The sequence below is a fragment of the Sminthopsis crassicaudata genome, chromosome 2 (genome assembly GCF_048593235.1).
Source record: "Sminthopsis crassicaudata isolate SCR6 chromosome 2, ASM4859323v1, whole genome shotgun sequence".
Classification (NCBI taxonomy): domain Eukaryota; kingdom Metazoa; phylum Chordata; class Mammalia; order Dasyuromorphia; family Dasyuridae; genus Sminthopsis; species Sminthopsis crassicaudata.
The window spans coordinates 425857892-425871587 of NC_133618.1; the positions used below are offsets into that span (position 1 = coordinate 425857892).

General features: G+C 41.2%; 1 protein-coding gene across 1 annotated transcript; it reads right to left on the bottom strand.

Moving 5' to 3' along the window:
* Positions 1-4070: 4070 nt before the first annotated feature.
* Positions 4071-7255, bottom strand: DUSP1 (dual specificity phosphatase 1). Its single transcript, XM_074292081.1, has 4 exons — positions 6383-7255; positions 5936-6081; positions 5327-5546; positions 4071-5207 (listed from the first exon to the last, which is right to left on the bottom strand). The coding sequence occupies exons 1-4, from the start codon at positions 6750-6752 to the stop codon at positions 4837-4839; spliced, it is 1107 nt and encodes a 368-aa protein (XP_074148182.1). The 5' UTR covers positions 6753-7255; the 3' UTR covers positions 4071-4836.
* Between the last annotated feature and the right edge of the window lie 6441 nt (positions 7256-13696).

Here is a 13696-nt window from a genome sequence, read left to right on the forward strand (position 1 = left end):
TGCCTAGTGTGTACTAGTAACGAGCAAAGCACAGCGCCAGCATTTTTGAGCAACATCCCCCCTCCCCCTTTGCCTTTTTTAATCACTTAACAACAAACTGATTTGTCAGCAACAGGAAGCACCATTACTGCCTTCCTCACAAAAGGGAAACTCCTAGGGGTTGCTATGGGAATATATGCAACTGTATAATTACAGATTTATATAATCTTAAAGGCATACACACTGCTAAGTCTACAAATGGGGCCGAGCAATTGAAGGAGACTAAGATTTGGGAGACAGATGTGTAGTTATCTTCTAAAATTATTTGATTGCTGGGTTTAACTTAAAAGATTGTCTCAGGAATTGCAGAGAAGTATGGAAGGAGAAAAATGTGCATTTAGGTATTCTCAATCATTTCAGATTTTTGTAGCTTCAGTTGGGAGAGAAAACTTCTCTGACTCTAGTCTCTGCTTCCATGATGTCTGCTCCAATCTTCCACCAAAAAAAGGACACTCTTGGAATATTAATGTTCTTTCACCAGAAAGCATCAATTTTCCTCCAAAAGATGTTGTTTAAAGAAATTGGAAAAGAAATAAGGAAAAAGGAAAAGAAAATTGGCTTTGTGTGGGGCAGCTAGGTGGCACAGTGGATAGAGCACCAGCCCTGAATTCAGGAGGACGGGGGTTCAAATGTAGTTTCAAACACTTAACACTTCCTAGCTGTGTGACCCTGGGCAAGTCACTTAACCCCGGCCTCAGGAAAAAAAAAAAAAAAAAGAAAGAAAAAGAAAAGAAAATTGGCTTTGTGTTTCCTGTGACATTTTCTGAGGTAGAAACCATTCAAAAGTCAATCAAGTCATTCAATAAATATTCATTAAGCAGCTATTGTGCTGGAGATAGAAAAAAAGTAAAGGATTGTCCCTGCCTTTAAGAGGATCCCACTCTAATGGGGAGAGTACCAGAGCAAACAAAAGTGCACAGATAAATTAGATACAATCAAAATAAGAAATTATTAAAAGAGGGAGGGTACTAGAACTAAAAGGGGTGGGAAAGGATTCCTATAGAAAATGGGGTTTTAGTTGTGATTTAAAGGGAGCCAGGGAAGTCAATAAGAGATGAAGGAAAACATTCCAATTATGGGAGGCAGCCAGAGAAAAATGCCAGTGTTGGGGGAAAATGAGGTAGCATTCCCCAAATGATATATCAGTTGTCAAAAGAGATAAATTAATGTTTTTTGAAAATAGATGCAAATGTTCATCAAATATTAAAGGGAAAGTGCCTCAAATCAAGAAGAATTATTTGTATTATAAAACTGTCTGAAGGATCTCCCTTCTCCCATCTTCAAAATGCAAAGATCACAAAAGATGGAAATGGTGGATGATGGAGGAACTATGGAAAGATAGCATTGTGACAACATTGTTTATGGAGCTGGGACTTGGCATAGCTGTTCTGGAAGATAATCTGTAAGTTATGCAAGAAAAATCACTAATCTGCTCTTATTTTTGATCCACTATTCCCACAATGGCCCATGCCAGGGGTCAGTGACAGAAAGAAAGGTCCAACATAGATCAAAATATTCATGGAAGCACTTTTTTGGATGGTAGGAGCAAAATGGATGGCCATCAAATTGGAAGAGGAATTGGAGGAAAAAAACACCCCAAAATAGTTATGTGAACATAATACAATATAAAGAAAATAACAAGAATTTTGAGAAACCTGGAAAAATGTGTATGAACTGAGACAGAAGGAAGCAGTATCAGGAAAATGACATATACCTATTCAAAATTCAGATTAAATGCAAGAATCAATTTTGATTCCAGAAGATCGAAGGTGAAAACATTTGTTGTCTCAGTAAACATGTAGAGTACTGTGGGAGTGGAATATTGCAGAAAACTGCCAGATAGTGTAGCAGTTAGTTTTCTTTTACTTTGTTTTTTAAAGGGAGGTAAGATATTGGGAAATGGCATATAAAAAGCTCTCATCTATAAAACCTTTTTAAAAAAAGTGTCAAGAGAAAGCCAGGGCTCAGCTTCTCCTAGAGTGATGAGAGGTAGAATCAGCTTGAGCTATGATAAATGACTGAGCCCTTTTCACCAATTGGTCCATTAGGCAGTGTCTGTACTGTTCCACTCCATGGAGCACTTTGAAGATTAATTTTAGCTCAGCTATTGCTTGCCAAGCAGAAAGAGATGGTATTGAGTCCACAGGGAGAGCTGACAGAAGGCAAAGGCCATAGGAGAGAAGTCACTGATACATTTCTGTCCAAAGGCAATAGTTAGTTTCTAGGGCTTGGCAGTACAATGTGCAACTGTCTTGTTTTAAAGCTTCTGATTCTAATCTTTCCAATCCAGAGCTCCTTTATGGGATGACACTGACAGGCCAAGGTAAGCACTTATGACACAGGGATCTTTTGATCCTCCTCACACTGCCCCTCGGCATTGGGTTACAGTTAAAGAAACTTGAACTTGCAGAGTCAAGGGCAACTCTATGAAGTACTCCACCTGTTCAAATGATACCCACAAATCCACCATTTGTGACATTGCAGGGGGTCATTCAAGGACATTCTTCCTCCCAAATAATGTCAAAAGGAAGATCTTCTTTTTCAAATTTATTGTCTCACACCCACCACCCTATGTCTTGGACTGGCTTGTCCAGGAGCAAGGAAGAAAGAATGGCAAGATACCATGTGACCAAGTGGAGCTGCCATAATGGATGAAATAAGCTACAATGGACTTCTTGGAGGAAGGTAGATGGTAACTGGACTGGATACTGGACTTGAATCAATAGAGACCTGAGTTTGGCCTCTGAAGTTTATCAACTAGTAAACTAATTATATAGTTTTGGCAAAAGTCTCTTAATTTCTCTAAACTTCAGTCTCTAAAGCTGAGAAAATGACCTTTCATGTCCTTTCCAACTCTATGTAGTCTAGCAACCTCATTTCACAGCTGAGGTAATTGAGTTCCAAAGACTGAAAAATGACTGGCCCAGATAGTAGATGACAGACCTTAGACTTGAACCCCAGTTCTCTTGACTCCAAAACTATTTTCATTATACTATTGTCTCCAAAGATATGGCAGTTTTAAATCCTTCTTACCCTTTTAGGGTACTTGACTGTGCTACCATAGAAAAAACTACAGAATTTTAGACCTCTGGAAGGGACCTTCGAGATCTAACCACTGGATAACAGATTAAAAGCTAGAAGTAATTTTACACGTTATTGGGTTCAATCCCATCATTTTCTAGATGAGAAATTGGACCCAAAGAAAATAATTGATTTGATAATAAAGATAATAAATGTTAGCCATATCATTTATTATTATCTAGTCATGTCTGACTCTTTGTGACCCCATTTAAGATTTTCTTAGCAAAGATACTTTAGTGATTTGCTCTTTCCTTCTCTCATATTTCAGATAAGGAAATGAAGGCTCTATAATTAGTAAGTGCTGGAAGCCAGATTTCAACTCAGGAGTCTTCCTAACTCCAGGCCCAACACTTTATCCATTGTTCTATCTAGGTTTATAACAGGTAGAGTGAGAAATAAAATGGAGGACCTCAAACTCCTGACTTAAAATCTGTCATTCTTTTTCTTATACCACAATACCCATGCTTTTTCACATCTTCCATTTCACTGGTGAAAAAACAGACTTAAGTTAACAGATACTAGGTGAAGAAGCCTTAGACACAGGTCTAATTCCAAATCCAATGCAAATCTTTCCTGTAGCCTGTTACTCCTATTTCTAAATCTCTCAGATAACACCTACTTGATCCAACAATTATCTGTTAATTCATCTGGATTTGATAAAACAGAGTACATTATTGGTCATATTGGCAGCATATCTGTCATTTCACCCTAAACAATTAGTTCATATGTAGCATCTGGTTTTTCCAGGATGATTCCCATTTTCCACCTCATTTGTGACTATGCAGATGTTAAACAAAATTTGCTCTAAAGTTACAAAAGCTCATATAGCCTAGTCCCCTTCCCCCTCCCTCCACAAAAAATAATTCTCAGCACTAGTAACTGCTCTTAAGATTTTCCTTTGTCGTATTATAGGAAAGTTAGAAGTGAGAAAAGGAAAGGGCAGATTTAAATTTCAATAGAAATGTCATAATTTATTCTGCTTGTATAAAAAAAGTCATCGTTAACGTAACAAAATGTCTTCTCAAAAGAAGAAATATATTATTTCAGGTCATAAATAATCGGCAAACATATAACCAACCTTGGCATCTCAAAAAAAGCACTCTTGCCTGGTGCTTTTCCGTCAGTGCTAAGAGAACAAATGTTTAAGGATGTATTTACAGAATTACAGTACTCCAACAACAACAAAAAATTGAGGTATTTGGTTTTTCTAGAAGTGGAATCTGAGGTTTGTGAAAACTGAACACATCTACACAAATAAATAATGGGAAGTTTTGCACTGTATGTATGTGTGTTTACACACACACACATATACATGTAAATGTCAAAGGGAAACAGCCTCTTCTGCTGGCTAAGTGTCCAGAAATGATAATACTGGTAGGTTTGTCGAGCACAAAAACTAAAGTTCTGAGAAGAGAGGCCATTCCAAACAGCCTACAATGTGAGCTATCACAGTCTTTTTTTCTTTTGCTTCTCTCTATAAAAACAACCTGATGTACCAACTAGACATTGGTCCAAGACACACTTCAGAATTGAGCACGAATGAACCTTAGTGTCAGTTCAGTCTAGTTCACCCATGTTGTTCTCAAGTGTGGAGTTCAGGAAAGAGTTGAACCGGATGACATTATAACAAAGCTGAGACATTATTCCCCAGAGTTATTGCACTTTGTTTTAGACAGAAGTTCCTTATGTGGTTCTCAAGTAACTTCCCTGAGTCTCTCAGCAGCTTGGGGAAGTGGTCATTGGGCTCTGAAGGTAGTTCAAAGCATTAGAGGAAGAATGAACTGGGATGGAGACAGGGAAATTAAAGACTGTAGTTGTGGAGGTTCCTCTGTCAAGCACAGCCATGGCAGGACTTCCCGCTTCTGCTGAACAATGAGGAGCTAGGACTTGGGACTCAAACTGTAATAACTGACCCATAAAGCTGAAGTTGGGGGAGATGATGCTTCTTCTTTGCTTCACAAACTCAAAGGCCTCATCCAGTTTGACCCGATTGGTCCTCATGAGGTAAGCTAGGCAGATGGTAGCTGATCGGGAAATACCAGCCTGACAGTGAACGAACACCCTTCCTCCTGCATTCTTTATAGAGTCTGAAATACATACAATGAACAGCTGTTTTACCCAAAAGTATCATTTTTATACTGGGCTTTTCCTTCCCAGCATAACCCGAACCGCCAGTATCATAACAACATTCATAATAACTATTTACCTATAAAGTCAATGGCTTCATTGAACCAGGAGCTTATATCAGCCTTGTGATTGTCCTCCACAGGGATGCTTTTGTACTGGTAGTGATCTTCAAAATGGTTGGGGCAATTTGCAGAGACGTTGATCAAAGCTGTGATCCCCAGAGCATCCAGCATATCTTTCCTGGATGCGTGGTAAGCACTGCCCAAGTACAGAAAAGGCAGAATCTCCACCGGACCCCCCTGAAACACAAGAATATTGAAGACGGTTACACTCAGTACTAAATTATGCCGTGTGAAATATATAAAAGCATTCAAAATCCTTCTGCCTAATTTTCTTGCTAAGTTATTGGCTGAGAAAGATGAGTTCATTAAGAACAATTATTGAAGGAAGAAATGAGCTAATTTCCCACAAGGCAGTGGCACTGGGTGATGGGGGTGAGAGATGGTACTAACCACGGTGTCACTGCAAAACTGAATTACTTGCACTGTTTTAGAGGGTGACCAACGTCCTGGCTATCCAACGTCTTATCTACCTCAATCTATTTAATTCTAGAGGAAAACATTAGAATTCCTGGCTAGTTTTCTTGCCCCCTTTCACTACTATGCGGGTTCTCCCTCATTGCACTGACCTGGTCGTAGAGCGGCGTGCCACAAGAGCTGCACCCGGACTCTGCGCTGCCAGGGGCACTGGCGTTCAGAGGGAGGCTCAGACCCATGGGTGTAGACTGCTTGCTGCACAGTTCCGAGTACGCAGAAGAGAAGGCTTCGTATCCTCCTGAAAACACAAAATAGACACGTTCTCCGTTACCTCTGGAGACTGGGTATTATCGGTCCGCTCCATCTTTCCCTCCAAGCCGAAAACACTTTAGCGGGAAAGGAAGGTAAGGACGCCTCTAATTTGCCTCTTTTGGGGCGAGATTACCAGCCTCCGCTGCACCGCTTTGCCTCTGAGAGTTTTAATTTAAGGGTCTCCTACTACGCCGAGAATAAGGGCTGGGAGTACCGGAAGCATAAAGCTCCAGAAGACTCAGGGGTCGCCCCCCCAGGACTGAGTGGGAGGCTGGAGCCATCCGTACCTTTGAGAAAGCAGACGCGCGCCCCGCGGGCCTCCCGGCACAGCGCGCTGGCGGCCAGCACAAGGGTGCTGTCCCTCTTGGACATCTCCAGCTCGGAGCTTCGTTCGTCCAGGAGCACCACGGCGTGGTAGAGGCCGGCCAGCAAGCGGCCCCGCAGCTCCTCGTTGGGCACGATGTGCTCCAGCCCCAGGGCGCCCTTGGCGCGCCTCTTGACGATGGTGCTGAAGCGCACGTTGAAGGAGCCCAGGATGTGCGAGGAGTTGAAGGAGAAGAACGAGCGGCAGTCCAGGACCAGACACTGAGCCGCCCGCTCCTGAAGCAGCGCTCGCAGGCTCTCGCAGTCCAGGGCGCAGATCTCCATGTTGACCATTGCTCGAGCGAGCCCCCCCAGCGTGCTCGAGGTGGGAAAGCCGAGGGGACGCGGGCTGGAGCCGAGTCCGCCGGATTTCTCCCGTAGACGCCGCAAGCGCGTGGCGGGCAGACAGACAAAAGGGAGGGGGCTCGGGTTTTCAATCCCCTCCTTTCCTCGAAGGGGGAATGGGAAGGACGGAATTCCAAACGCGTTTGCAGGCGCTCCGGGGCTGCGCTCCGGGATCGGGGAAAGTTCTTTGTCTCTCTCCAACAAGGCTGCTGTCCCTTTTTGTTTTGTTTTTCTTATATTCCTAAGGGGAACCAGCGCTTTAGACCAAGGTATTCAAGCGTAAAGTCTGTGGCTCAAAACAAGCTTCCTTAAGACTTTTGTATTCAAGAAAAGTAAAAAAACAGGAAAAAAAAGCTTCCAAGTTGAGTATCTTTCTTTCTTTCTTTCTTCCTGCTTTCCTTTCTATTCAGCGGGTTTCAGGGAGCTGTACCCTCACTGCGCTTTCTGCTGGGCGCACGTTGAACAAGCCGCCTTATATAGTCCAACCCGGAACTTTTTTTTCCCCCCCCTCAGTGTGTGAGTGTGTGTGTTTGTTTGTTTGAATGGGACCGGGTCACGTGGTTGGCTGGTGACGTCACCGGCCAGGCCCGAACTCAGCCCTCCTGGTGCCAGAAGCGAAGACGTCATCGCCTTAACAGCAAAGCAAACTCGGCGCCAGCGCACCAGCCGGGCCTCCCCACCTCCTTTCCCCTCCCCCTATCCGCCCCATCCTGCTCTTTGGGCAGGAAACCAGGTACCGAAGCCTGCAGCTGCTCCCTGGGGGGAGGAGGAGGAGGGGACGGAGGAAGCGAGGCTGCTGCCCGCCCTGCCAAGAGCTGATTAAAGGGTATGAGATGTACCTGAGGGAGAGCTAAGAATAAGTTCTCTGAGAGCAGCTCGCCTTTACCTGCGCTTCTCGAGAGTCCAGCGTGAGGTCTATGGAAAGATCTCCGGATTCGGGAGCCGAAAACCTCGGTTCCGATCCTGGCTCTAGTCTTGGAAGTGACAGAGCAAGCTGCTCCCTCCTCCGGGACTCAGCCCCTAACCCCGGGTGAAGGGCACCAGTCTGTCCCTAAACATTCCGGCCCGCACCTCCGGCTGCCTCGGCTGGCAGCGTTCGGAACCAGGTTTACACACACCGACAGAGACCGGTGGTTTATAAAAAACACACAGTTTTACAGTCAAAAACTCCTTCATATCAAAAGTGGCTCCTCTTCCCTCCCAGCGTCTCGATCCTGAGCCCATTGTTCTGAAAAACCAGAGATCCAGTTCCTAGGAGTGGAACCTTGCGCGTTACCATTTATTGAATGGGATCGGGACGGAGGTCTCCCAGCGCAGGACGCCGCAGCTCGGGGACCGGAGCCCGCCTCCCGGCGAGGGAGGACTGCCAGGCGTTTCATTGGACACTGAAGGGCGGGTGGCTTTTTTAAAACGAGCCTTCACGGCCTCTGGCCAACGGATTTAGGGCTCCCCGCGCGCCTTTCCTCGAGATCCTGGAGCCTGTAGTAGCCGAAAGTGAGCTGTGTGTTCAGCTTTTTAAAAAACTGGCACAAACTGATGATTATTTCTGCAAGTTCCCTTTAGTGTTGTCATTTTATCTCTTTAGAAAATTGCCATTTGCCTTGCCCTATTCCCCCTCTCCCGAAGCCCTCTGGTTCCATTTTAATTATCTGTATATACTTCTGCAATTTGCATTACCGGACTAGGTTAATATGTAAATATTGCAACATTATGTCTCTTAGTGCCCAGGACTTCAAGAACATTTTGCGGTTTCTTCCCCTACTGTTCTTGGGGGATTTCACAAACAGGCCACTATGTCGCTTTACTGAATGCTGGATCATCAGAATACTACTTCTTATGTCAGGCTGAGTTCAGACGTGCCTACGCATATTGAAACTCCCAGATGGGTTTCTTTTCTAAAGGTTCAGGGCACATATCTCAGGTGGGAATTTTCTCACATTTATTTTCAGTCCACTTATTGCTCATCCAAATCAGAAAAACCCTCAATGCCAACATATTAACAATACTTGGGGGGGGGGGAAGGAAAAAAAAAAAAACAACTTCAGAAATGAGTCTTGTTTTTCATGGCATGTTATAAACTTGGAGTTTGTTTATCGTTTCATAGCATTTTACTAGTATTATGTAGTAGACGTCATTAGCATTATAAAAGCTTTTATTATGTGTTCCAGTTCGGAAGTCATCCCTCCCTACTTTGAATTCTCAAAGACCAAGATAATGTGTAAGAGGTATACAAAGCTCCATTTTGTATTATAATTATATATGGGTTTATCCCTTCCGGTAGGCTGTAGGCAGGTTCCTTGAGGGTAATTTTTGTCGATGCTCAGGAAGTATTTGTTGAAATAAATTCACAGTTGTTCTATGAAAAATACAAAGATAGAGGGTTCTCTATGCTAAAAATTCTTAGGATCAATTGAACCTCGAGGTTAAAAATTCCATTGTTCCGCCAGGTCCAGGTCAAGTGAGCACGTGCAAATATTACCTCCATCCTTTTTAACACCGGTGAACGACCTGCAGTTTGGAAGGACAATTCTAGTGTCCTTAAAGACTGTAGTTTGGTAGAAAGAACAACGAACTAGGTAAATCAGGTGACGGGGTTTGAATTCTGATTTAACTGTGATTTTGATGTGGAAGACATGAAATGACCTTCTTTCTTCCTTTATTAAAATGAGGGAGTTGGACTGACCAGGGAATTCCTGGTGAGGAAACTTGAGAGTTTTAACCACCAAACAACTCCAGTCACTATATTGCAACTTTTGATTTTAGAATGATGCCTGCAGTATTGTGAGATCAACTTATTTGTCCGGGATTGCACAGCAAGTAGGAGTCAAAGTCAGATCTTCCTGACTCTGAGGCCTACTAGATAATCAATACAGGCTAGGTTTTAGTCATTATTTCTGACATTATCATTACAAAACATTTTTCATGTATTTCCATCTGTAATATAAGAAATTATTTTGTGTTTTCTCTGAAACACTTTGTTTTTTTTTACCTAAGATATTAAAAGGACTCAAAGAGGATGATTTAGACCTCTAGGCCTCCATATATGTATTGTCTTTTGCATTTTGTATCCTCAGCACTTAGCACAATGCTTGGCACAGGAAAGGGGCTTTCTAAATGACTGACCGACCCATATAGAAAACCACATCCATTTCAGTGCCATGTACATAGCAGGTGCTCAACAAATATCGAATGAATGTATCTTTACATAGTTTTTGGACATTATATACCGTTTACAAGCACACAGAATCCAGGCTTGAGCCCTGTTATAATAAGAAATAATATAATGGCAGCATTCATAATTGTCATTAGTCTTTGGTCTCACTTGAATCAAAGGCCCAATCAGTGTTCTCTGAATGATAGGTATTCAGTTCTGGGGAAGGATTTTGACTCTCTGAAATTCAAATTATTATTTGGTCCCATGTTTATGGTGACCAAACCAAGTTATGAGAGTGTCTTTTGATTGATCAGTTAGGAGAAATTATTTAAAGTTTTCTTCACCTTGGATAGAATCATTAAGAGGGAGAGATTGGTTTCAGGGAGATAATTCTCCAAGGCTTTGATTTCTGAAACAATTATATTCAATTAAAGCAGATCAAAATCTATGAACTTATACTATATAACCTTATTTTACTCTACTGTGAATAGTCTTTTGTTTCACATTTACTTTAGAATATTTTTGGTTAGCATAATAATTTTGATTAGCAAAACCTCTGCTGACATGAATCTGTTTCCAAGCAGTTCTTTATATTAATTATTGTCTCTGTCAAATTGATTTTCCTGAACATGTCTTTCTCCCCCCCATCCCACCCCCAACTGACTCCCTATTACCTTATAGATGTTTTATTTGGCTTTTTAAAATCTTTTGCAACCCTTCCTATCCTTGCACATTTTTAGACCTTACTACCTTCTGTGTATTTAGCAATCTAGTGATAATGGCTTGTTCCTTTTACAAAACATCTCCTTTCTTCTTCTCCTTTCAGGTTTTCAAACCTGGTTGCCCATCGTGCCTGAAATTCTTTCCCTGGCTTCCTTTCAAGACTCAGTTCAAATCTCCTTGACTGCTAGTGTCTTTCCTCTGAGATTAATTTATATTGTATATAAGGTTGATTTATTTACATTGTATATAAAGTCATTGGGGTAGTTATATTATAGAATTAGCCAATACTGAACCATTGCTCCTAGGGAAAATATAGGTTAGTTTTCTGCAGGCCTCTAGGCACAACTTTCACTTTAGCTTTTTTCCTCCTGAAGCAATTAGGGTTAAAGTGACTTTTCCAGGGTCACACAGCTAGGAAGTATTAAGTGTCTGAGGTCAAATTTGAACTCAGGTCCTCCTGACTTCAGGACTGATGCTCTATCCACTGCACCACCTAGCTGCTCCTACTTTAGCACTTTCTAAAACAGCTTCACATATAAATCAGTGAACTTTCTCTTCTTTTTTTTTTTTTTTTTTTTTTCTGAATGAACCTGTTGTTGAATCTTTAATATTGAACTCACAGCCAGCAGCACTATATTACTCATGCCTGGACAAAGCTTATCTAACATATATACTTTCCTCTTAAAGCACATCACATGACCAATTGTGATTTACTTGGCTCTTCGACAATGAGGTAATTCAGGGAAAATCCAATAGTCTTGTGTTGGAGAGAACCATCCAAATTCAAACAAAAAGACTATGGGAACTGAATGTGGATCACAACATAGTTCCACCTTTTTTGTTGTTGTTTGCTTGCTTGCTTTTTTCTTTCTCATTTTTCCCCCCTTTGATCTGATTTTTCTCTTGCAGCATGATAAGTGTTGAAATATGTTTAGAATTGTACATGTTTAATTTATATTGGATTACTTGGAAAGGGGGAAAAGGAAGAAGGAGAGAAAGTTTGGAACACAAGTTTTGCAAGGGTGAATGTTGAAAACTATCTTTGCATGTATTTTGAAAAATAAAAAGCTATTATTAGTAGTATTGTTTTTTAAAAAACACTTCACAGCCTTATTGCGCTTAAAAATACTAGACAGAAGATCAGAAATATGGTTGGGGTTAGGTCACTTTAGACAGCTAAAGCACCAACAAAATGCACAATTATGTGAAAAATGTGGCATTAAATAAACCTGGAAAAGAATACTTGTTTACAATATGAGAGTTGAAATAAGAAAGCAGATTTTCACCTTGTTCTACCTCAAAAAGAACTATATATGGTCAGGAAACTCAAATTTTTCACCATATATTTCACATGTCTGTGAATGACCTCAGAAATACCATGAGTATTGATTTTGAGGTAACAAATAACTTTTTTTTTTTTTTTTTTTTTTTTTTTTTTTGGCTACCAGGCAATCTGGGTTAAGTGATTTGCCCAGGGTCACACAGCTAGCAAGTGTCAAGTATCTGAGACCAGATTTGAATACTAAATAAATTTTAACAAGTAGGTGCATTTGTAAATATAGAATCTGCCAATAATGAGGATGGAATTTATCTTATATGTATATACATAGTTGTTTGCATGTTGTTTCCCCCAATTAAAAGGTGGGACCCTTGAGGGCAAGGACTGTGTATTTGTGTTTCTAGCACTTAGCATATTTGTTGTTCAGTTGTTCAGTAAAACCTTATTACTTTGTAGATCTTAGCATTCCATTATGATCCCTGGAGTTTTCTTGATAAAGATACTGATTTCCCCTTTTCTCCAGTGAATTAAGGCAAATAGAAGCTAAGTAAATTGCCTTTAATCTCATAGGTAGTGTTTGAGGCCAGATTTGGACTTGGGAAGAGTTTTTCTGACTTTAGGTCTACCACTCTTTTAACAGCACCCTTAGCTGGGGCTCAAGAATCTAAATACAAATCTTTTACCACTCTAATTCTCCTCATTGGACTGCTTATAAATAAATGAAAAAGGGGCACCAATCACTAGGAAACCAGGGCCTTCCCTAAGTAACTTGCCATATGCCTTGCAGCTACACCCTTTCCCCCAACCTGGAACAACCACCCATCAGATTTATGACCTCATCACAGCTACCAATATCCACTAATCTGAGATGGGGATTTATTTGTCTAATTTCTTTCTTTTCTTTTTTTTTAATGAGACAATTGGGGGTTAAGTATCTGAGGTCAAATTTGAACTCAGGTCCTCCTGACTTCAGAGCCAGTACTGTATCCATTGCTCTATCTAACTGCCCCTTATTTGTCAAATTTCAACAGTTGATGTCGGAGACTGAAAAGCAAGTATCCTGGAGTCCATAGAGAACCTATGGCATTTACTGTTCAGGAGAGTGACTTAGCTAGAAAAGAAGCCTTTTGGTAGTTATGAAGATGGATTAAAGATGGAGACACTTGAAGCCGGGAGATCAATTAATGAAAGGATTACTGCCTATTCAGGTGAGAGGTAATAAGGACTTTAATTAGGATAGTGGCTGTCAGTGGAGTGAAAAGGACAGATACAAGACATAATTGTAGGGGTAGAAGCCACAAGAGTTGTTAATTGATTAGCAAGCAACATATTCAGGTCTTTAGTGTCTAATAAGTATTTCGAAGTATAGGTTCCAAGTTCAGGAGAGAACTTAGAACTCAAGATGTGAATATCAGAGTCATGTCACAGAGATTAGAGTTCAGGAAATCTCTCAGAAAGAGTTGGCCAAATCCATTTCATGAATTTGAGGAACCTGAGTCAACTGTCCCAGAGCCTGGTAATCACTGAGTAAATTGATTAAAAACAAACTCCTGAATCTGAAAAGCCGAAGACCAAACCCTGGACCTATGGTGACCCCATTAAAGTGCACACAATCCTTAAATCTGAATCAACAGCCCAACAGCCTATTGCCTTCTTTCTGTCTTGGTTGAAATAATATCCCATTTTTTCCCTAATTTTAAATTTTTATTGATTCTTTGATTTTCCATTATCTTTCTT

Bases quoted from the DNA above. Each gene is read 5' to 3' on its own strand.
- DUSP1 (XM_074292081.1), bottom strand. From the start codon at position 6,752: ATGGTCAACATGGAGATCTGCGCCCTGGACTGCGAGAGCCTGCGAGCG. The intron at 5,547-5,935 runs GTCAGTGCAATG...CTTGTGTTTCAG, and splicing joins GCACGCCGCTCTACGACCAG to GGGGGTCCGGTGGAGATTCT. The intron at 5,208-5,326 runs GTAAATAGTTAT...TATGTATTTCAG, and splicing joins TGAAGCCATTGACTTTATAG to ACTCTATAAAGAATGCAGGA.